At 40.2% G+C, this 25,731-nt stretch overlaps 1 protein-coding gene across 3 annotated transcripts in view; it reads left to right on the top strand.

Annotated features, from left to right (window-relative positions):
* The window catches only part of Sema3a (semaphorin 3A), a 453,595-nt gene that overhangs the window by 414,916 nt on the left and 12,948 nt on the right, over positions 1-25,731 (top strand). For all 3 annotated transcript variants that reach the window (XM_087206759.1, XM_087206760.1, XM_004839772.4), the window contains exons 12-17: positions 938-1,082; positions 4,138-4,357; positions 7,074-7,165; positions 15,124-15,165; positions 18,666-18,823; positions 21,776-21,843. In XM_087206759.1, coding sequence (XP_087062885.1) covers positions 938-1,082; positions 4,138-4,357; positions 7,074-7,165; positions 15,124-15,165; positions 18,666-18,823; positions 21,776-21,843 — 725 coding nt within the window. The remainder of the gene's footprint in view (positions 1-937; positions 1,083-4,137; positions 4,358-7,073; positions 7,166-15,123; positions 15,166-18,665; positions 18,824-21,775; positions 21,844-25,731) is intronic.

Raw genomic sequence — 25,731 nt, 5'->3', positions numbered from 1 at the left:
AAATCTGTTTCTAGTGCACATGGTTTCCATTTGGCCTGCTTTATATGTGACTTTCTATAAGGGTAGATCAGCTCTAAGTGTTCCATATTGTAAGTGGCACAACTCTTTAATATCTTTCTCCAAATACATTCCCCAGCCCTAGCCATGTAAGCAAAATAAAAGGCAAAATTTTCACAGCTCAGTGACAAACTTGCAGTTTATTTCTATTACCTCACATTTGTTAACAAAATAATGTGAATAATTGTGACCGTTCTCCACTTTAGCTGGGATGAAATAGCTACCAACTGAAAACTGTTGGCTATGTTGGAAAGAGATGATTTTTTAAATGCCTTCACAAATATCAAATTGTTACTTGATCTAATACTTCGGTGGTTTGGGAGATAATAATGTAATGTGCACATCATTTGGCATGGACAACTCATTTTCTGCATGAATTTCAGTGTGTAAAATGAGTTCCTAAACATGCTTTCCTATTTAAAAGGTTGCTTGAGGCTTAGACAAGGTTTGTATTTTTATATGGCTTTAAAATTGAATTCTAATTTAGAGATGATTTTCTACATGTTTTTTCTATCAAAATTTAAGAGTTTGTTTGATATGAATGCATATATACTAAAGATAGTTTCACCATACTTTCCATTATTGAGAAATCATAATTTGTTCTCTTGTGCATTGTTAAACTGCATATATGTGACTAAAATAATCCTCAGTATTATTTGAGATTGCTAATAATTTATGTTCAGGTTTACTTTTTCTATTTTCTTCATTTGATTTTACAGTACTGGGGATCAAACTCAGGGCCTTGCACATGTTAGACAAGAGGTCTACCACTGAGCTGCACAACCAGCCTTGTGTTCAAGTTTTAATGTCAAAGCTGGGTCTCAGCAGCTCCTGCTGTTGTGTAAAGACAGATATCGTCTTTTGTTCTCTCTGTTTGCAGTAACATTTTCAAGGGGTCGGCCGTGTGCATATACAGCATGAGCGATGTGCGGAGGGTGTTCCTGGGGCCCTACGCCCACAGGGATGGTCCCAACTATCAGTGGGTGCCCTACCAGGGCAGGGTCCCCTACCCACGGCCAGGAACGGTAAGTGCCTCCTCACTGCTTATCATAGGAATGACGTTATTTCTGCCAAAGGTTAAAAAGAGGAGAAAAGAGTGTTCTACAAGTGAACATTAGACACAGATAATGAGAAACAAAGACACAAAGACTCTAAGGCTGTAAGTGAAAGTGAGACTGAGATTCTCTGTGAGGAGTGGAATTGCACTTTGAAAATCAGTGTTTACCGTTCAGCACCCACACCCTGGAGAAACAACCCTGAATGGCAGCCTCATCTCCTTCCTTCCCTAGTGGGACACAGGGGAGATGGCCTCGTGTGGTCCCAAAACGTACAGGATCCAGCCAGGCTTGGCCTCCGTCATCGTAGGGAAGTCAGTGTTGCAGTTTATGCTGGAGGAAAAAGCTTACAAAAAACCAACATCGTCATCCCGTGGGACTAGCATAAACTCCTCAATGGAGGTGAAAAAGAGGATATGAAAAAATATGTGTCAGAAGAGAGCAAGGCCTGCACATCCCACTGTGCCCTGTCACACCTAACAGCAAACCTCTAACCTCACCCTAAGCCTGCAGCAAATCTGGGCAAAGTTAGAAAAACTCAGAATAAAACCAGCTTTGAATCACCAACTTAAAGCAAGGGGCAAAAACCAATGAAGATATTAATATGGTAAAAAAAAAATTAAATGGTAAAATTCAAAAAAATTTAAAAATTAATATAGTAAAAAAATGTAGGGAAATCGGAGTAGTCATAGAAGAGTGGGAGACAACTATAGCCCCACTGTGGAGTTTTCAGGGGCAGAACTTCCGGGAGGGAGGGATCTTAGAGGAGAAGTCTGTGAAGGGTGGCTGCTACTCTAATTTCACTTCAGTACTTGTATAGTTCGGCGAATTCAAGTACATTGTATTTTGAATTATTTTATTAGACGGAGAACACTTTTAATGTTATTATTTTCTCTATATTGCTTAATTTGCTTACGAGAAAATTGAAAATTTTGCATTTCACAAGTATTACTTCTCGCTGATGAATCTTGTAGCAAAACTTAAAGAGGATCTCAGGATAATATATTCCTCTCAGGAGGAATATATATTGTTTATAACAAGTCAAGTAAGTTTTATACAAGCACAAGATACTTACTTTATATCTTCATGATAAACTGATTTTACAGTGTGTCTAAACAGTTTTCTCTTCTGATGGCTAATTCATACACACGTATTCTGAACATAAATTTGTAGGTCTACATCATCAAATACGATGGAACATCTCCTAAGTGCAAGACACTGTGCTGCTATGTTCAAGCACACAGACAAATTCAGTTTTTAACCTGAAATCTGCACAGTATATATGGAATTCATAATAGCAATTAGCCCATATGGCAAATGCTGTCTTGCAGGCTCTGTTCTGAGTGATGCTTGTGTTTGTGGGCACACAGATGCACGCACCAGTAGGCACAGGTGTAGACCTCCCTCCGCTGGCCGGGCAGTCATAGCTCACCTGTTCTTCATAGACAGTGGTCACAATAGGAGGAGTCAAGTCATCAGGCCATATTCTGCCAGCACCAGAGACAGGAGCAGGCGGTGTGCCTACTCTCAGAGCCAGAGCTGGCACCGTGTGTGTGATGTGCAGTTGGATGAGTTTACTAATCCAACTGCGTTTACTAATCCCAGAAGGTACCGTTGCAAAGTGCTATTCCGTCAGTGTCACTCAGGGAGAGACAGAGTAAGTGACCTTCAGATATCATGTCAGCCACCACAAGGTTTTAAAGAAAGGCTTATAAGTTTTACTAGATACAAAATAAAAAGATAATAAGGCAAAAGATTGAGAAATTTTAAGAAAAGCTAAAATCAGTAAGTCTCTTAGCTTAATTTTGATTTACACATCCCTAAACTTTTGATATTTTTTTATGTTAGTAAATAGTAAAGCAGCACACAATTTTAAATGTTGTAAAGATATGTTTTATTGTTTTTTCCAGGCTTTAAATAAGTATTTGATATTTCTGTAATATTAATTGAATAATTGTATACTTTATTTTAAAAATCAAGAAGTAAATTCTTAGATCCTTTGTTATAATACTGTATTACTGTATTCCTATGCACATACATATATTTATGCATACGTGTAGTCTCATTTCAAAACAGATTTATTTCATTTCTAGTAAATTATTGAAGATTTTTTCAGCATAATGCCAACGACAATTGATTTCTCTTTCTGTTTCTTGTAAGATCAGAATCCTCTCTTAAATATATTTAAACTCTCAAGCTCTTATATTAAATGGCAAAAATTATTTAAATCTAAGACAAAAAGAATGAAATTGGAGATACGGTACTCTATGAATGCTTCTACTACATAACTAAAGACAATGAAACATCGTAGTTTTCTTCATTTGGGTTTTATTATCTGTGTTTGGAGTGTTTTTACCCTGATGTGGCTTCAGGCCAGCACACACCAATGACCCTCCTGGCCTTGAAGGTGCTATCTTCCAGGTGGTCACGGTGCTCATCCTCATTGGTCAGTTTCTGTGCCAGAAGGATTGCTAGATGTTGGAATAATACCTCTTCCTATTCCTGGAATTATTTTATTTATTAAACTCACGGATGCCACTTTCTCAGGTTATGTTATAAATAAGTCAATGAGGAATAATTTAGATTGCCTTTTAGTTTGGAAAGTACATTCGTATTTTAACATGAAGCTATAATAAAAAAAATGAATGTATTCAAAAATCCTTCTGTCTCCCTGAGCCAGTGAGTAGTCGCACTGGGCGGTAGCACCTTTATTCACCGTGTCAGACCCAGCACGCGGTGTGTGGAAGAGCTGATGGGCTGCGGCACTTTGCACACATCCTAGCCATCACCAGTGTTTAGTAATAAACGATGACATTATGAAGTCCGCTGAGGAAAACACACATTTAGAAAAACCATGTCACTGAACATGCCTAGTAATTTAAGTAGAGATAATAACTATCATTTATTTATCAGTTTAAAAAGTCACTTTAACCATAATCACAGGTTTAGATACTTTGATTTAAAGCCATGTGTTATTAGATAATTTGATCTCAATGAAGAAACACCTCTCTCTCTATCCAAACAGTGTCCCAGTAAAACATTTGGCGGATTCGACTCTACGAAGGACCTTCCAGACGATGTCATAACATTTGCAAGAAGCCATCCAGCCATGTACAACCCGGTGTTCCCCATTAACAACCGCCCCGTGATGGTCAAAACGGATGTGAATTACCAGTTCACACAGATCGTGGTAGACAGAGTAGGTGCAGAAGATGGCCAGTACGATGTAATGTTTATTGGAACAGGTACATGTTTTTAATTTGAACTGTACATTTTCATTAAGGACAGTGCTTAATGGGTTACGTATACTAAGATCGAGTTGGGGTTTATAGGCACTTTAAAACATAGTTTACTGCTAGGAAATTACTAAAAAATACCTGAATACTATACCATTACAAATGTGTCATCTTTTTAGACGAGTTGAGGCATATTATTTTAAAATAAATTTCCTTTTCAGTAAAAAGTTGATAGCTGGACAGTAATCCGATAAAGCTAATAATTACCTAAACAAGAAATGTTAGTAATTGAATCATAACTCTTTTTGGCCAAAGATATATTGCTCTTTTAGACCAAAGATATATTGCTCAAACTGTGTCTCAAATACCCAGCACATTCAATAGTGGTTTCAGAATATATCAATGCAAAATTATCAGAACTTTAAAATTATGATATGATGAAAAGATTTCAGCAAATAAATGATAACATCAAAATTCATTCATTGTTTCTGATATACAAGAAGAAGAAAAAAGAGACTTCAGTAGAAAAACAACAAAACTAACCTAACAAATCATCAGATACACTTCTGTAGAAATTTCAAAATAACTTTTTACTAGTTTTATTATTAGAAACAAATTTTTGGAGGTATAGTTTCAGAATTAATTCCTTTATCTTCATTATTGGTACATGTTCTCCTATTTCCCTACTCTTTTGAGTAGTAGGACTACTTGTGAAAGTGCCAGTTACAAATCTGAAACTTGCTACTAAGGGTCAGATTCCGAGGTAATAAATTCCTAGTCTCCATTAACGTTGTTAACTGACATAAATCACTGGAAACAGAGTGAATGTGCCACTGAAACCTTGTGTAATAACATTTACTTTCCCTTGGTGAGAAGCAGAAAAGATTACATTAACTACAGGAGAATGGCCAGTGTGCAGGCCATGTGCTAAAGACTACGTTTTTGTAATGAAATTGTGTAACACTTTGGCTCTGGTTGTAACAGCATCAGGTTCTGCACAATACATTAGCAAATTTTTCCTATCAATTAAAAGGTTCCCAATGAATTTCAGGGTCCCACAAAAGTCAGTGGATTGTGAGCACCAACCTCAGGCCCTAAATACCTTTAGAAAATATAAAATAGTGGGATTTCCCTTCAGCGAGTGTTAGTGTGTGTGCTGATGTGAAGTTCTGGTTGAATGCTCCGCAGGGTGACCTAAGCGCCTTGTTGAGAGGTGACTCACTCACTGTCAAAGCAACAAAGCTTGCTTCCGGGTATTTGACCAAAGAAAGCCAATCATGAGCTTTTAATCCCTCTCTGACACAAATTGTCCTTAAAGGCACCAATTTCACAAGAATGTTGAACATTTGATGATGCATGCGCTCGGCTCTAGGTCATTCCAGACCAGGGTCATCTGTCAGCAAAGTAAATTGATTACAGTAATTTTATCTTTTCACGAAGTTGCACATCACAGTATATTGCTCCTAGTTGAGTAATCTGATTCAATTTGTGTGAAATTGTTTGAAATACTACTCTGTAAAACTTGATCTAGAACACAGATAAAGTTGTGTTGGGTACTGGAGACCTGAAGAGAGGCCCTGGGCAGATTAACATAATTCCCTTTAATCTTCAGTGCTATGAACAGTCTGGGGTCCTGTAAACACAGAAGGATCCTCTTAAAAGAGGGCTTTTCTCTCTAACTTTACAAGGGATGACCTGCAGCCTTTCCTGATGATGTGTAGCACACCGTGCTGGCCCCTTAAAAATGTTATCCGTACTACAAATGCATGGAATTGTTTCTCCTGGCGTAACTGGATCCTCATTGACAAGATTTTCTTCACAATTAGTCTGTTAAAATTGTTTGAGATGAACTACTTGGAGCTAAAATGAATTGATCAAGTTTAGTCAGACTGGAATGTTGAAGGGTAAAACAATAAATTTGAGATGACCCAGGTCTTCATACATGGAATATTAGAAGATTAATGTTGTCTTAACCAAACTTTGAGAAAAATGAGGGCCCCTGAAAAATTAGAAAAAATCTCAACAAAATGTGTTCAACTTGTTTACAGTTTATGCTTCTGAATTTTACATTTCTTTCATGCTTTACAATTAATTAAGTAATGTGTGAATTATTGAAGGAAGTGGTCCTAGGCTTTTATTTTGAGGCTGGGGTACTATTGGTCACCACCTCCTGAGCCTGGAGGCTCTGTGGCCTCAGCCCCCAGGCTCTCAGGCCCAGCAGCAGATGACCCAAGGCCACCGCTTGCTGCTTGACCGCATTCCTTGCATTTCCTGTCCCTGCTGAGTTTTCCTAGTAGCTCCCAGGTCAAAACAAGAGTGGAAAAACCTTGGAGTCAAATCGGGATTATTCTTAGTTTTTTTTTCCTAAGACACCTGATGGTTAATGGGTTTTTTAAAAATACGCATAAAATAATTCAATCTACCCAATTTCTGTATTGGCTTGCATTTCTTAAATTATGCAGTTTCAGTTAAAACTTTCATCAAATCTTAATATATTTCTAAATTTTCATGTTTTATATTCCAAGGCAATCATTCTATAGTTTGTAAATTGCAAGCGATGCATTTGAATGTGTATGGTTTACCAATACTTTGGCAAAAAGAACTAATGAGAAGGAAGAATGAGGTCCAGATTTCCTTTTTGAACAAATCCTAATTCCCTCCACTAACACTAAATTCTAATCGGACCTATTTGAATGGTGGTCTTCTCCCATGCTTTCTCTTGTAGATGTTGGGACGGTTTTGAAAGTCGTCTCCATTCCTAAGGAGACCTGGCATGATTTAGAAGAAGTTCTGCTGGAAGAGATGACAGTTTTCCGGGTGAGTGCTGCTTAATTTCAAGTGTCAACAAGTTCAGTTATGGTCTCTCCCCCAGGACAGCTGGCGCTGGACTCAGCATGGACAAGCAGTCTGGCATGCCCTTCTAATTAGCTTGTCAATTCAAAAGCCAGACACTAGTCAAAATAAACCTTGAAACTTTCAATGCTAGTTAAATCTAAAGAGGTAAGGAAATATATTCCCGGCTCATATTTTGTTTTCTCAATGATAAAATATATGATTTACATTTTATATTATTTACCTAAGTCACCTCAGTGAACAAATTCCTCCCCCACCCTCTAAAAATCTCTTCTCTCGCACTTTCTGCCACAACTGGGCTAATGTGTAACTTCTGTGGAAGCAGGAAAGGAAATCCATTCAGCATGGCAGAATAATGAAGGCATTTCGAACGTGTTTAGCTTATGCATTTTTATCATGTTTTCTGAAGGAAATTATTTGCTAGCAAAATCTGAGTTTTCATCACGAGCAGCAAGTTGGTTATAGATGCCCACTCGGCACCCTTAAGAAATGTAAGATGCGTGTCCTTTCATCCTGAGTCACCAGGGACCGCCTGGGTTTGGGGCGTGCTGGTGCCCTTGGGGTAAAGCGCAGGACCGGGGGAAGGGAGAGGGACAGCAGGGAGCCCCCTGTGTGTGGGTGTGGTGTCTCCTGTCCCCGCGGAGCCTCCCGGGAGCAATGCGAATCGCAGCACACTCTGACGTGACAGAGAAGTGGATTCCTACACAAAGTATTCTTCTAATATTTTGATACAAGCATGGCATGAACACATTTTGAGACATTTATATCTGCAAAATAAATTGAATTGGAAGAAACAGGTAGACAGAAGAATGGGGAAATCTTGGATCTAATCTCACAACCCCACATGACCTCATTTAGTCTCTGGTGGCTCAGAGAGTTTGTCTATAAAATGTAGAGGCTGGATTAATGTTCAGTTGATTCCATGCTTCATGGTGAACAAACTCACCCAGAGCCCTCCTAGCCAGTATTTCTATGCCAGTGTACTGACCCGACAAGCACTTGCTCACTGCTCAGTACATATTGGAGAGAAAATGGAGAAAAACATGCTGAGTTCCTAATAAGCATTTATTCCATTAAAATCATGATTGTCTTCAAAACATGTACCTGTGCTCTGCGACCCGGAGGTTTATTAAGAAGCTAACAGAGTTCTAGGGGAGCGTTTAGGCGCCCCAGTCAGGCTCTAGGATGGCTCCATGAGGAACAGGAGACCCAAGGGTCCCCGCCATCACAGAGTGACAATGATGGCTCTGTCCTGGAGCCCCAAGAGTTAGAGACCTCACATTTCAACCCCCAGGGACTGTGGCAGGCACTGTGATCAAAACGTGCAGCTAAAACTATTTCACTGTCTTCATTTATGGAATGTAAAATTTCCAGTAGGCATTTCTACTAATCCATGGGTTATGTTTTCAAAATAATAAAATCTTCATAATTCTGATTTTTAAAGTCAAGTGCTTTCGCCTTTTGATAATACCGGGTATAGAGTGTTGGTTAATCTTTATCATTTATCGTGTCCCATAAGTGACCTCGATGAACAAACACTTTGATACTTTAGCATATAAATTTTAAAAATACAATTACCCAAATGGACTGTTATCCACTGTATAATCCATTGAGACTTAGCAAACAAATTATAGGCATTGGAAGTGGATTAATAAATTGCTGCCTTATGTCCATTGTCAGATCTCTGGAGCCTAAAATATATGTTCAATCAATGTTCATTAAATGAATGAATGAAGCAATATTGAAGCAAAAATGAAAGATGAGAAATGAAAGTGTTTAAAAGCTTCCTCAAGGAGACAATACTTACAGGAAGATGAACTAGATACATCAGCAAGCTGTCCCAGTAATCTGCTCCCATACTATTTCCTAATAGACAGGAAGCTTAATTAACTCCATATGTTTAGATATTCAGATTTCCTCCACTGTTCAAATGAAGTTACAGAGATGCTAACATAGGTTATCTTAGGAGCATGTTAATTATTTCCTGACTCTGTTTGTGTTAGTCATGGTTCTTTTGCACATTTCCCTTCAGTTCTCATACATTCTTAAAATAGAGTTCATTTATTAATTTATCAGCAAATAAATAGACATCCATGTCTACCATAGTCCTGGCCCACGCAAGGTTCCGGTACCACAGAGATAAGTGTTGTAAACGTGGCCCTGCACTCTCCGGGTTTACCAGCTCATACGTGGTGTGCCTTGTGGTTTCAAGGACTGACTTTGTTCGGGACTGTTTTAGTGCAATTAATTTTTTTTGCATTTTCTGAAATCACATCTGGACCTTTAATTATGGTGTTCTCTTATCATTTAATTTCCTTCTTTTACTAATGTTCTTCGGGATATTCATAAAAATTTCTCTTTAAAAAATTTTTGATTTAAGCTGGGCTGTTAAAATGCCCTTCAACAAAATCATGAGATGCTCAAAGCCAATAATTTTACAAGGTATTTAATAGTCATTTTTCTTTACAAGTACACAATCTCTTAACTTATAGCTGTGATAACTGAAGCACAACACTTGTGTGGTGTTTAAGTTATCTTGAGAGAAATTCTCTGTAGTCTGCAACAATTATGTATAAACAACATTGTGCTGGTACGGAAATGATTGTTTAGCAGTCTACAGCTTTATAAAACAAGGTTTTTCTTGCAACCAAAAACACATCTCCTTCTCCTGAAACCATCTAGCTTTCTTCCATATTCTTTGCTATGCATATCGTCATTTTTATTTCTTTGACACTCACGTAGACAAAACATATTTGGGCAGAGTTTAGAGAAATATTTACCTTCAACGTTCTCTTCTATCAGGCAAAGTTCATACATATATTGTGGTCTAGCAATTGGAATATTTCACTGTCAAACTTTGTTTAATTTTTCCAGTGGAGAAAAAAAACACAACACATTAAAGTGCTAAGCCATGTACAGTGAAACAGTGGAAAGGACGGAGAAATGTGACAGTATCTGTTTCCATGGAGCTGGGATCATTCCATTTAAAGTAAAACAAGATAAAATAAAAGCTCAGCCTGAGCATTATCATAGTTTGACAAGGTAAATAGACAAGGTAGAGATCTAGGGTCATGTTTGTGCCTGATATTCTTGGGTTTAGACACACGCAGCCACATGCTCACATGTATACACACACACACACACACACACACACACACGGATGCAGACATTTGTGTTAACCAATCTGTTAATTTCCCCATGTTCTCATCTCCAAGAGGCCATGCCCCTGCTGGGCAGAATAAGCAAACCTCATGTAAACTCCTGGATTGAATCCTGTACCACCATGCCGGTCACCATTTTGAGGGTGGCTTTAGGAAAGCATTCCAGGTAATCACAGAATGTTCCAGGGGCTTCCATTACAGGAAAGTTACTTTTATTCTAGGTGAAATCAAATCCTAGTCAGTCTCACAAGAAAAATATTGGTTGGTAATAAGAAAATTTCCATTATAAAGCAAAATTGTTATTAATAGGTGATAAGAGGCAAAATACAATCAGCAGTTACAGGACTCAAGAAATGACTGATTTGCCATTAAATATTCAAAATGGAATTAAAGTGCTGAGACACTGCCTGATGCCAGATGCGATGTGCAGTCACAAATATGAGCTTCTACCATCTTTACTGGGATTCTGAAGAAGCTGGTTAGAACCCACCAAGCCTCAATGTCCTCTGTACTTGAGGGTTGTGATTCTGAACACTTCTTCAGTTGTTCTCCTGAGATCAGTCTCCCTAGTAAGTGGTGACTATTGTTCACTGTGAGGCACATGAAAATCTGGTTTACAGTGCTTGAAAACCCCATAAATATACACTATTTTTAAAATACTTAGAAGCTGTAGGACCCAGACACGCACTGGTTTTGCTTCAGTCGGCGTGGCCCTTTTCTCCCTGTCCGGCCCAGGTGGGCTCCAGGTGGGCCCTGCTCCTCTGGTTCGGTGCCCCAGGACGAAGGTCCTTGTTTACACTCCTGTTGACTGTGAGGATTGCAGCATGGTCACGTCAATAACGCCGGCACTTCAAACCCAACTTAGGCAATATCAATATTCCGGGAACAGCTGAGCAAACAAATGAGTTTAATTTCCATTCAAATGTGAAACATAATTGATGGTTTCCAAAACCTCGCTTATTAACTCATGCTCAGGGAGCATCCACACGCTTCGCACCCGGCAAGCTGCAGCAGAATCGCCTGGGATCAGTAGGTTGAGCAGCTTTGCAAGTGCAAAGCAAAAGTTTAATAAGGTCTGAATTAAAATATCTGGAAAAGTACGTAAAATTAGAGTCACTGAAAATCTTGCAAAGATGCTAAGTTTTTAATTTCATTTTTACATGAACACCAATTGAACTTGCAATTGAAACCAGTTTTGTAAAAAACGCTTATGAAGCTACATCTGTTTTAAATGAAAGTCACATTCGCCACCAGCAATTTCTCTGAAAAAGTATAGCTTATTTAAATGGATGGCATCTTAACATATTTTCCATTAAAATTCAACTACAAGGAGTATATAACCATACTTTTCCAAAGGGCCATTAATTTTCTGGCCTAAATAAAAAACAAGTTTGTATTAATGAAGAGATTCTAGGACCTTAATTTAAGAATGTTGAGGTCATAATATGATACCATGGAGACTGGTGTGTGTTAGGACATTTTTCATTTTTTTGTCCTGTTTTATAATTGGTTTCCATTTGCCTTATCTAGATTTTTGTGTTTGCAAAGAGCATAAAATAAACGAGTATTAGTCAATTTCATTTTTATAAAGAACTTAGACATAGCTAATTTTCACTTCAATTATACTAGCTGTTAAGTTTTCTCTAAGAAGTGTTTCCTTTGCACCTTGAATGTAAAGTTTCGTGAAAATCTGCATGAAGGTAGCTGATTATATAATTCCATAACTATTTCTCATGTGACCTCTTTGGAATGGAAGATATTGCCATGGAAGATTTTCTAAGGCTTTTGATGAATTTATTCCAATATTGTACAAGCCTAAATCTCATCTTCAGCTTTATCTTTCAAAGCTGAGTATGTTTGATTAACTATTCCCTTTATTTTTTCTGATTCAATGCTACTAAATGCTAAAGATCATATCCAAATAGAGATAAAATCTAGTGACATTACTTTCATTACATTGCTCTTTATGGTTGATAATACCTATGAAAAGTTGTTTAATAATTAGTATCATTCATTTAAACTATAAAAATAGAAAACTATTGGAAATCTCTAAATTATTGCAGTATCTAGTACATATTCTACATCCTTTGTCTCATTTTTCTCAGGCAGGTCATGTTAAATTTGCTACGAAAACCTTGCTGTCAGCTCAGCCATTCAGGGTGAAGACAGAGATTTGGGATTCCGCCACCTAGAGCCAGTAATTAGCCGCAGAAGAGAGGATACGCTCAAGGAGAAGAAAGCAGTGTCCAAAAATGAGTAGGAAGGTGCAGTCAGTGGCAGGCATGTGCTAGGGTGGCTGATGGTTAAAAGCTGTGTGCCAGGCTCAGGGAGAGAATCAAGGAAGGATTCCGAGGTGCCGTGGAATGTAACAGAAGAGGTAGTCAAGAAGTACTGAACGGTGTTGCATAAAATACAGAACTCCATCAAAGCAGTTCAGCCAGAAAAGCACCCACTTGGCAGCCCAGGTTCACGGGTGATGTGGGTTTCTGAGGACAGCAGACTCCTCTCCACAGGACGGGCTAGACTGGGGGTGACATCAGATGGCAGTGACCACAGTGCTCAGACTACTGCTTAGAGAATCGCAGCTAAGCGAGAAGGACTGAGGACAGACACTGCAAGAGGCCGCTGCCTTGATGTTATAGAGATAAAATGGAAAGAAGAGAGCAGTAGTGGAGACGGTTGAAGGGAGAGGAAAGGGGAAGATTGTTGGAGACATCATTCATCGGCTCTCCTAACAAGTATTCATTGATAACTTGCAAATATCATGTGTAATTGTAGGTGTTAAGGGCCCGGCACTGAACCAAACAGCCCGAATCTCGGTCTCAAATTGAGGGGGACAGTTGATAAACCCTGTAAGACAGTGCTGCTGTCCCTCCTCCTGTCCTGTCAGCCTTGTCCTGCTTCCTCCGGGGTCTCTCTCTCTGCCCCAGGCCCTGTCTGACGGGACACCCACAGTCCAGTGAGCTACACTGAGGAGCTGGTGATCTGATGCCTGAGCGATAGAAAGGCAGGGTTTGTCCTGATCTAAATAGCTAAGCACGATGCTGAAAGGCATCATCTGTCAGATTTGCTCATAGGTGATTTTCCCACCTTTCTATCAGTACTCAATTCTCCACCCTGGATCATGCTTCAGGCTCTACCTTGGGGTGGAAGAGGGAAACTCACAAGATTCTAGATAAATTGTAGGCAGATAAATAGATGATGGGGATATCAGTCCCAGCTGAAACCCAAGCAACCAGCTTCTTAGCCATGTGTTATCTCAGGTGAATGAGACAGTGGACGAGGTGGCTGGGAGTGGGTCTAGAGGACCAGGGTGTGGTCAGCCCCACAGCAGATGTCAAATGTCATCACGGTGAAAGATGCATTGTTATTACCCCCTCTGCTTGGAAAAGCTCTCATTGTTCTTGCCACTTTCTGAAGCAGTTCTGGAGTCCTCTTCTGTGAGTGTCTTCAGGAGGGAGACATGACCACGAACACAGTCAGCACTGCAGCTGAGCGCTGTCCGACAGAAAGGCGGGCTCAGGAAGTGTCACCGAGTGCTTCAGCCGCCATATTCATCGGATCTGGTGACCTGTGACCCCTGGATCTTCTCTAAAATCAAAATGTGAATCGGTTCAGGACATCAAAGCAGCCATGACAGTGCACACAAAGACACTCATGAGAGAGGACTCCAGAGCTGCTTCAGAAAGTGCCAAGGACGAGAGGATGAGGGTGTTTGAAGAGAGGGGAGGATTGTGAGGGGAATTCATGGCAAGGTGTCTTTTAGGGTAATAATTTTTAAATTTAAGTATTCACCATATTGTCCCATCACACTGTAAGCTAATGTCTTCAGTGATGTGGCTCGTAGTGGTCTACATGTATGGAGGAGCAGTCTGAGCTCACTCGGAGTGCGCTCCACCTTGAACAATCAACCAGGTTCCTTGGTGATGGTTACTCCTGGTGACCGTTTGTTACTCCACGTTAGCACGTCCATGGTGCTGACCAGGTTGTATTGTTGGGCAAAGACCTGAATTACACACGGGACTCAGTCATCGCGATAACAAAGTCAGCTCGTCCCAGCTGAGTTCTTGTGGTCCTTCACGGCTGGAACCGGGCCCCGCATCCATCGGTGGTGCCAGGAGCTGACCTGGCCCGTTCAGCCAAGCCCCGGTGCTCCGCAGTTAGAGACGAACACTTCACAGATCGCCCACAATGGCCACAATGGCCCGCGCTGAGCTACACTCCATGCAGTGCTCAGGGCTGAACACAGATGAAACACGAACATCTGTCCAAGCCATGCAACGACCGCGTAGCCCCTGTCCTGCCCACCACGAGAGACGGCCACATCTGTACCATCACAGCTGGAGCTTCCCTCTACCTTCCCACCTTCTGAATGATTCGTTGAGGACGACTTGGCGCAGGCTGACCCTGGCTCTCACACAGCATCCAAGGCAGAGAAAGCCGCACTTCCATTAGCCCTTCTCCAGTCACCTAGCACTGGCCGCAGCGCGTCAGCCCCTCCTCCGAGCAGCCCCAGGTCCAGTGCTGCTCGGCCAGCTGCAGCTGCGGACCCCGGGTCTTCGGCAGGGCGACGCGGGGCTCTCACTGCCAGCCCACCCACGTGACCCTGACGTTTCTTCCACGTGTCCTATTTTGCAGTTGTATTACTGTGTGCGGGCGCTGGAGTTTTCTCTCCGAAATGTTTTATTTCACATGCCTTACTTAATGAATTAGTGACTGCCTCTTCTCACTGACCCAACCCTTTCATGTTTTCTTCTTCAGGAACCAACGCCTATTTCAGCAATGGAGCTCTCCACTAAGCAGGTACTGTCGTGTGTCACAGTCCATATCATTTTAGCTGTACAAGAAAAGTGGCGCAAGAAAAGAAATACCATTCTTAAAATAAGCTGGTGGATTTTAAACTGAAAATAGTTTTCTTTTCCCTTATGTTTTTGGTAAATATCATCTGTATCTTTTTTTTTTTTTGGTACCGGGGATCGAACTCGGGTCCTTGCGCTTGCGTAGCAGGCAGCGAAACCACTGAGCTAAATCCCCGGCCCTAACATCTGTATCTTACAAACGTATTTCCAGAATCATTATTTAAATTCACATCATCCCTTTTTCAGACATTATCATATAATTTACTTAATACTTAAGTTATTTTCATCCTTTATGAATTATATATATGGACTTCAAAACTAGCATTAGTGGCTATTTGAGAATAAATTTTTAATTTAATTTAATTTAGAATATGTAAACAAAATATAAGCTAATAAAATTAAGCAATTGCAATGTATGGTTGGACAATCGACTTAAAAGTTAATTTTACATTTTCATTAGTATTATGTACTAGAAAAAACAGAATGTGACTTTAAATTTGGCTAAACATAAAAGGAAAATAGAAAAATAGTGTCTCCTCAATGATAAATTTATTAAAGACAGAATATTAGGTTCCCTCCCATGCATATTGAATGAATATTCTGGCAAGACGTTTTTAAAAGTATGTGACTTCTAAATACTGAGTAATATCCACAACACTTAAGGCATTTAAATTCCTAACAAATTTCCTTTTCCTATTAAATGTTACCTAGTTTTTACTCCAGTCTATTAAGGTTTACTTACAAAGAAGTTTGGCCACTGAGTTGGATTAATTATCGGTAATTTAAAAGAAAAATCCAGAGTGAAGTAACATGCCTCTCACACACACACCGTAACATACAAGATCACTTGGCCAACGTGACCCCTAAACTGCGCTCTGTGTCTGGGGTCTGCTTCTCTTGTACCCTCTCACAGTTTGTCCCTGGAAGGAAGCACTACATTCTTGTGCCAGTGGAACCCAGCACATGTCCTTTTCCCATAGACACACCAAAATAGACCGCTAATCTCCCAGACACTCAGACCGGCTCAGCTCACAGAGCGTTGACCCGATACTGTCATCTTACCCTTCATGAGTATGTGCTCACCTGTTCTTGGAATCTAAAAGTTGTCACATGTTGGCAAGGAAATCCGGGGATTTCCAGGATGTAAGCTTGACTGGGATATCCTTTCCTGTAATGATTTTTTAAATTATGTATTTATTCTCTGCTAGGCTTCATAGCCCAGCCTAATTACATTACCTCCACATTTAGTTTGGTAAAGTATTTTCTTTTTGTTTTAAAATGTTTAAAGCTACCTAAAAGATTCTCTACGAATTCAAAATTTCACCACCAAGCAAACTGAAGCAGTTTATGAATTGAAAATATCATTGTAGAATAGTGTCCCTAACCTACACTTTCCATTTTCCATTTCTGGAAGATATTCGATTCTATGCAGATAGGACTCGATTTTATTCATGCTTTTAGGCATCTTTTGCAGTGAGGCAGTATTTTCAAAAGGGGCAAGTAGTGCTAGGGCTGCTTTTCTGGGTGAATGCACACAGGTCCTGCTCTGGGCCCCTTGTGACAGAGATGGATGAGAGGCCTGTGATGCTGCTAAGCTGGTTGGAGACACATCGTGCTGGTGACAAGATTATGCTCAGTGACCCTGCAATACCCCCTGTGTTTCACTTGGGTAGCACTGTATTATTTTTGCACATTATAAATAATCCTGCAGAATGACAACAAAATGGAAATAATATTTAGTTGCATTAAATATTTGGCATCTTTAGATTTTCATTACAATAATTTCAGTTGTCATATTTTTGCTTTTCTATTCTTCCTATGCATTATTTCTCTGTTTTAATCCTAGAGAATTGTGACGGATTTAGGTATTTCAGTTGGATAATTTTTTCCTTCTCAAATGTCATATACCCTAAGTCTCTAAGTATGAATTTTGTTTATGATTCTTGGCAGTTAATGGCCCGACACACAGAACTCTTTGCTGTATCACCCATTCGGTCAGCAGTTTTTAAACTAGTCAGGACTGTGGAACCCAGACTAGCACGTCCATATCCACTACTGCTGATCATGCTTCTAGATATTTGCTAGAACATTCCACAGGATTCCCTTTCTGTTTAAGCATTATGGATGTTTCATTTTATGTCACTGAAATCGCTTTGTTCAATATAATCTAACTTCATTTAAAAAAAACCTAAAGAGTCTAATGAAAGGCAAACGAAAAGGAAGGAAAAAATATTTTACTTTTCCTTCCAGAGATTTACCCATAAATCCTTAATTTGTCCTGGCTTTTAGCATCATTGAATATAAACTAAAGTTGAAAACAAGAACAAAGTGGAATATAGTATACAGTTGAGCATCTAGTAAAATATACTGTAATTTTATTTTTCTATTTGCAATAATTATCAGGATAAATGCTTCCACATGGTTTAGTTTTGGTGGCATTACTCTTCCCCTCTTATTTTCCTTTTTTATAGTAAATTCTAAGTCTATTGGTTGGCTTTAAGCACTGAACTATTTTTACATAAACACTCCCTATAACCTTAATAATTTCTGAGATTCTGAAGGCTACTTCAATGTGCATTCAACTTATTTGCTTATTTTTATAAGTAGCTCATGAATGAAAGTCTTTGGAAAAGCATGTTAATTATTAATCATTTCTGAATATTAGGCAATTTGTAATGTTACAGAGAATGCCATTATTTAGAGTGCGGCTTTCTGAAAGGAATTAAGATTCGGTTTTGAAGTCTTATACCTGTGTATTATTACATGTTTCAGTGTTTGCATACTCTTTAAGACAGTACAAATAATCAATCCTCTAGTGCAGAAAAAGCTATAGTACAACTACAGTACATGTTGGATAAATCACAATTTTTTTTTTTGTCTCAGGCTGTGTTTACATAATTTTGAGGCTGACATGTTACATTGGCTTAAGTTTGTTCAAGCATTTCGAACGTTGTACAAAAATTCTAAGATCATAGCTGCTACAAGGTTTTCATTTTCTCCTCTTTGTAATTCTCCGTTTTATGGTTCACTCAGCTTGTTGGTCAGCGTTCCTGTCACCCAGACGCAATACCTGACATCACAATCTAAAAGAGGAGAGGTTTAATTCATTAATCTGGTTTTCGAGGCAGGGTCTCCGCTGGCCTGGAGCTTCCAGCGGTCCTCCTGCGCCAGCCTCCCAGTGCTGGGATTGCAGGTGTGCCCAGCCCGCCTGGCGGAAGGATTCACTTGGCTCAAGGCTTCAGAGGGTTCAGTTCGCGTTCCACGGGCACAGCGCCCTGGAAGGATACGGAGCAGAGAGCTCAGCTCGGGGCGCAGGGCGGCGGAGCAGGTCTGCCCCGCCCACGCGTGGGCCTGGGCGGCAGCCGCGGGGTCTCGGTCGGCTGCGGCAGCGCTGCCATGGGCGGGACGGCTGGGCTGCAGCGGCGCACTCGCTTCTCCCCACAGCAACAGCTGTACCTGGGCGCGGCGGCCGGCGTGGCTCAGCTGCCCCTGCACCGCTGCGACGCCTACGGCCGCGCCTGCGCAGAGTGCTGCCTGGCCCGCGACCCCTACTGCGCCTGGGACGGAAACGCCTGCTCGCGCTACTTCCCCACGGCCAAGAGGTAGGCGGGCGGGCGCGCGGGCGCGGGGAGGCGGGGGGCGCGCAGGGAGGCGGGCGGGCGGGCGCGCGGGAGGGGGGGAAGGAAGGCGGGCGCGCGCGGGCGGAAACTGCCGACGCGTCCCTCCGACTACGCACACTTTTATCCAAAATGCTGCTTTTTTCTATCCAGCAACACCGTTTCCGCATCTTAATAAGGAAATTTATGTTTCTGAATGAACAGAAAATTCTGAGAAAGGAATTTATTTATCTTTGGTGTTTTACAGAGCACACGAGAATGCAGTCATTAAAAACTCAAGATCTTTTTCTAGATTGGAAAATACCACATTTTTATGTGACATCTATAATTCTGATTAATTGTCATCCCAGAAGGTTATTTTTTTTGACCCAAGAAAATGTAAATGCTAATACATTAGCACTGCATCGTCCAGTGTTTACACGGTTCGATTAGAAATATAGAGCCACGTTCTAAAATGTCCATCTCCTGCATATATATAGTACACATACATTTGAAGTATATTCTTGATAGTACTTGAAAGTATTTTGAGCAGAATTCTTGAACAAAAGTTACCAAGTTATATCTAGAAAGTTACCTGCAACAACACGTTTAGATGAAATGTAACCACAGGTTACTGCCTACGAGCCCGAATGCATTAGCAACAGATGCTTGGTCAATTCGTGGAGTTCAGCTGGCGGGAAACACGGTTCCGTAGAGAACTGGACAGACCCTAAAAGGTACTGACAAATTGGTTTTCCTTTTAATAAAGGAAACACTTGCATTATTTGTAAACAAAGTAATCCTCTCCACATACCCCTTCTCTTCATTGACAGCTGTCTTTATTGATATTTGCCAGTGTTTAAGAAAGGACAGATATAGAGAAAGGTAATGCACAGTGTCTTGTAAAGACAGGGACCTAAATATTAAGCACTGCACATCGACTCGTTGAAACAGCGTAGAAACCAGCATTACCAAGCCCCTGCATGTGAGAGCGGTATGCTTTGTTCTGCTTCTTTTCTAGTGTGCCTAATGCTTTCAAAGAAAGTATGAGTGTAACTTTTTCATAGCTAGTAAGATATGTCCTACCAGGTTGGGATTACTTTAAATGATTAGAAAGAGGAAAGAAAGTCATAGTCACTAGTTAAATATTTTCATTACAAATTTTAAACAGCATTGAGTGTTAAACAATCCACAACTTAAGTTTGTGGTGTAGATTAGAACACAGTATCAGGTTAACATGAAATGTAAATATAGTACTGACTATGATCATATTTAATATACAGTTTCTTGAGCCTTCAGCAGTCCAAATAGACATGACAGCATCTCATCCTTGAGATGCTTTGTATTGCTTCCAAATACCCATTGATTTTGTTAAAATTTTCAATTTAAAAAATGTGAAAATAATATTTATTGATTAAAGGAAACATGAATAGTTTAATAAATAGTACTATGCAGTCTTCACAGCAATAATGCTAATAGTTTAGATTGAAATTATATATTTCTTTAAAAACTTAGCTCTAAGGGCCATTTTGTTATTCAAAACATGGAGAATCCATGTTTGAATTAAAATTGAATATTATTTTCTTTACAGGGAAAAGTGTGAGGTATTGCTTAATAAGTAACTATTTAAATGTTAAGCTTAATAAGGAAGAAGATAAAAGAATATCCACTTTATAATAAGTTAAAATCTATGTATTATGTATTTGTAAGTGTTTATTGTATACCTACAGTTCCAGATTGAAGGATTTTTCCATCAACACATTTTCGTATGCCTTACAGATTTCATTTAATCCAATTTCATTTGACTGCCACTCCTTCATTTGAGAAGAGTGTTTAGAGGCCTTTTGACTTACATATTCTTAGGATGCCATTTTTCAAAAGCTTAAATTGCAGTGCAAAATGCCCAAGTGCTTTCTGGCTCCTATTTCACAAGTTCTCTTATTGGCTCAATTTTCAAGTGTGCAACATCTGTTTGATAGCCTCTCTGATTCTGCAAATAGAACTCTATAAATACTTCAGACTTCTAAATTTATGAATTTAGTAACAAATTCCGTATTTGCAGTTCTGAATAGTCTTTGTGAGGGTGCTTTCCAGACGAGGGCCCAGCAGGCCGGGTGGCGTCCTCCCTCCCCATCTGCAAGACCATCAGAGAAGAGGGTGAAGAGATCGTCCCCACTCTGGAGGCTAATGTGCTTGGAGCCGCAGGATAGAGAGGACATTAATGTTGATTTTTATGGGCAAACATAGACAATACATTTCTCCTCTCTTACCATCCTCCGGCAAAAAGGCCTTACCCTTAGCTCCAACATTTATTGTGTTTTTTTCTTTTATTCAGTTCACAGATAAATTGATTTTTATTCATAACTGTATGAAAATTAAAGAAATGTAAAATCATTAAATTAATAAATTATTATCATCTAATAATGCAAGAAGAAGTTTTAAAAACTAACTTAAAGAAAGAATGGCCAGTCTTAATATTTTAAAAATTGACAAGTTTATTTAAGAAACTATGGATACAGACTAAGACAAAGGTAACGATTTGAATGTGAGTGTTCAGGCTTCCTCCCACAGTAATGGTCAGAAATCAGGGTTAGTTCTGTTTGTTGAGGAAACGGACCACTATTCCAAATTCGAGGAGTTTTTAATTTGGGGAGTTTTTTCTTAGAAGTTAATCCTAGAGTTCGTGGAGGCTAAGATTGTTATTTTATTGCAAAAACGCATTTTTTGCCCTGTAGCGTAAAAGGCTTAAATCATCATTTGTGCATCTGCACGCTTGCTTCTCGGTTTAACCATTGCTCTCAAAGGTACGTGAGCTGCTTTCTGTCAGACGCAAATGCATCTCTCCCTATAAGTTCCTGGAGACTCTGGTGCAGGTGTTACTTCTGCGTCGCTCTTATCACCAGCATCTCAGAAGGGCCGCAGAGCTTCAGTAATGTCTCTTACTTACACTTGTTTTAGACGCACAAGACGACAGGATATACGAAACGGAGACCCGCTGACGCACTGCTCCGACTTACAGCACCCCGGTGAGTCCCGGCCTCCACTTTAGACCTGGTGTGCTAGGCTCTCACGACACTCGTTCACACCACCTCACACTCACACGACACACGCGTCTCTGCTGAAGAGAACTGGAGAAACACGGCCAGGCCAAGGGACAGCCCAGCAAAAAGAAAATACTAAGGCACACAAAGCACAGAAAAGTGTTTTATTACCATAGATGTGATGAAGTCAAGATTTTAGATACCCATGAATCTAAAACAGCTCAACTTTCTCGTCTTTACAAAAAGAAACCAGGTTGAAGTATATATCTTATAAATAGTAGCAACTTGAGAGTAGGCGATAAGAATGTTCATTGAAATGTATCAAAGAAGAAAATAGTCTTAAAATTAGCCATGAGAATCACCCATTTGTATGCTGACGGCGTAGACCCGATACACTGTCTTCGTGCTCAGGGAAGGGACATCACGGTGGTCTTCATGTTGAACCACTGGTCAGATATGCAGGTGGATTCATTTTAGGCTTCTTAGAAGATGGCAAGACCCGTCTGATGTCAAGGTTGTTTACTTAATGCTGAAACATCAACTCATTTTTATTTAAAATCCAGTAAAATTGTCCTAATAGCTCATTCTGCCCACTTCAACCTTTTATGTAAATAATAATGAAGTTGCGCTGCCCTCTGCTGGACAAGCTTGTTAATGACATAGCTAATGAACAGTTCTTAATTACAAATGCCTGAAAGCCCAGGGTGAGCACTGAAACTGAACATAGTGATCCTGTTGACCTTTACTCAATCCTAAAAGCATCCCTAATGCTTTTATTAATGTTGTGTAGAATCCCATGGTTAATGAACATTAGGAAAGCATTGCCACATGTAGCTCCCAGTCGGCATCCCAGTCTAGTTCCGTCCTGAAACAAAGCTCCTCCTGCCCCATCCTCAGCGGGTGCAGGGTGCGCAAACCTGACTTTTATGGGGCTGATGCCTGATTTTTTGAGAGATGACAACAGCAGGACATGGTAGCCGTAAGGGGACAGTGTTTCAGAACTAATTTGCTTGCAAATTTTCTCCCCAAGGGCTCTTCTGCAGGTTACTGTCCTCATTGTAAACAGAGAGGAGACCACTATGGCTGTGGGTGTGGTACCCTCATGGACACACCCTCCCTAAATTACTTAAGTGGTGCATTTCAGTCAGACACCTATCTTCCATCTATTTCATGTAGAACTATTGAATTGTGATCAGCACCATTTCATTGAAGGACTATGAAATGTTAATTCATCATTTCAGAGAATCTATTTGCTTAGATATAGAGAGTTAAAGATAACAGTTGGAAGTAAAAATACAGAAGGATGTGATTAAAATTCATTTCCAATCAGACTTTAATCTTCATGTCAATATGAACTTTGTTATTTTGTTGATGCTATATTTCTAGGGCAACACCAGATTGTAACACCATGAAGGTGGTAGGTATTCAATAAATATTTCTGGATGAATGATCTAAGGACTTCAACTACAAGATAGGGAGTTACTTTGCTATTTTTTGCAAATCAATTAAATGATTACCATGACTCACACAACATCATGTATGGAGCACTGTGCTATGGTGAGAGGTTATATACTCCTACTGATACAGCCACTTGTTCACCAGTGTAGTTTCTTTATAGATGCAATTGTATTCAAAAATAGTATCTATGCTGCAGTTATGAGTGTCTGTCCAAAAAACCAACGAAAGGGAATCCTGGAAATGTAAGTCTGTGGTGGAGAACTTGGCTAGCACTAGTGAGGTCCTCACTTCAAACCCCAGTGCTGGGAAAAAAAAAATTGAGGGTGGATAATTAAGTATTGTTGCTCATCCACTGAATGGACTTTAGACAGGATTTCAGGTTATAAAGATGTGTTTTGGTGAAGAAAACTGAGTAACATCTGGGAGAACTGGGCATTAGAATTGGTTAGTTTGGGAAAGTAAAGAAATGCAAGCGAAATTTTCTTCCATTCCTTAGATCAGAATACATACCACATAGAGTCAAGGAATTGGTGTATTTAATGTTACTGCATCTGTGTGTGCGGGTGTGGGTGTGCATGTGTGTGTGAACAACCCTACTTGCTTGAGATACAGGGGAGGAGAGGGCAAAATAGCAGAGTGAGCTGGGCAGTGCCAAAACGCTGTCTTTTGGGAAGGGTTCTTTATTCCTTCCCTGCCCCTGTTGCTGATTGACCAACAGCCCATGCACACCATGGACTGCAGTGGACATCACCTGTTTGGAAACCAAACCATGCATTCCAACTTGGCCCGCCCAACCTTACCATAGGACTCGGTGTTCTCTCTTGGAACAGTCAGTGGCAACATTTAAAAGTCAAATGGGCAGTAGTCCAGAGCCCAGCCATGTTAAACCATGGACACTGTCTTGCTAATGTCACTTCTCACATTCAGTAAGGTGTATGTGCTCATATGGAAACATAAAGACAGGAGATGTTTGCACAGAAAGCTGCTAAGCAACATGAAGCCAAATTACACACTTCAGCCTGATCATTTCCATCTGTAATGGTAAACATATTTGGTAACACTTTATATTTTACATATCCTGAGGTTTTAATACAGAGGCTATCATAAAGTAACTCAGAGTTACGGTGAAATTGTACTGAAGATGAAAGCCTTTGTCACCCACTGGCTACCCGCTCCCTCTCAGGCAAAGCAGGGCTGGTGGTAAACTGACCTTGGCAAGATCAGAATGTCCAGCGCCACATCCTCTTCACCCCAGCACTCTGTTCTCATCATGGGTGACCACTCACCTAGAAAGCTCTTAGTAGCCATCCCAGAATACAGATCCTGTCTTCCCAGTCACACCTCATACAGGATGCTAAAGAAGAATTTCAGGTTATTCCCAGCCTGTTCCCTCCCTGAAATAATTACTGTGCTCAGAATTGGAACTTGTCCAACTTTGCATTCAGGGAAATGACTAGCAAAGTCAATTTGCCTCTAAACTGTCTCCCATTCCCCTGCCTTATAAGCCAAAATGAGCCGTACAATGATTTATGTATCCAGAAAGGAAAAAGCTATCCCATAAGTACCAACATTTTTGTAAAAAGTCATAACATCCATCTTAGATTTCTGGATCTTTGAAATGTTTTATGTCTTATCTTCAAGCATAATGGCATCCTTGAATTTCACTTCCTAATAGTTTTCTTGGCTGTTCTACATACATGCATTTTCGTTTTAGCATCTTGCAGTAAAACGTTCACAAAATTCAATCTTCTAAATTATCTCCACAGCTAGCCCATCTCAATTTATGTCTCGGTTGGCATCAAAATCATTCCCAAATTTTATAAAATATCTTTATTACTGCCATCTTTATGGTCTGCGGGGCTATAAATTTAGTATTTTGGAGCAGTGCTGTTCTGATCTGTGCCATAGCCTCTTCCAAGGATGAATCTGAGCTCAGAGAGAAGCCTTGAGTTTTGACAGATGTGCTGATGTCAACTTTAAAAAAGCTGTAACTTAATGAATCACCAAGTTTCATCAAGTTGAAGGTGAAACTGGGCGTGAAACGCACCGCTATTTTATGTACTGCTCAGAAAAGCTGCTGAGATGCTCGACCTGAGAGGATTGCAGCACGGGGCCAGGGCTGCAGACAATTCAGTGGTGCTCGGATGAGAACTAAGCTCCCATACAGATGGAGATCGCAGGGAAAATGGCCCGTTTCAGTCATCATCCTGGGTGGTGCAAATCGGGGAAACACCGCAAGGCTAACGAAGGTTCCTCTCGGAATTCACGCTGCGAGCTGCAAGGGCAGACCCCAAACCTCAGCCAGGAGCTTTCCCTTAAGGGATCATATGGTTGGTGGGGTTCCACAGTTGCTAGAAGTAAGAAATAATTCTCTCTGAAAGAAAGTAAATTCAAAGAAAATTCAGACCAAGAGCC

Source organism: Heterocephalus glaber, unplaced genomic scaffold (genome assembly GCF_053883595.1).
Source record: "Heterocephalus glaber isolate CG9 unplaced genomic scaffold, H.glaber_assembly_v1.0 deba00000678, whole genome shotgun sequence".
NCBI classification, from domain to species: domain Eukaryota; kingdom Metazoa; phylum Chordata; class Mammalia; order Rodentia; family Bathyergidae; genus Heterocephalus; species Heterocephalus glaber.
This window is presented reverse-complemented; position numbering and strand designations above follow the sequence as displayed.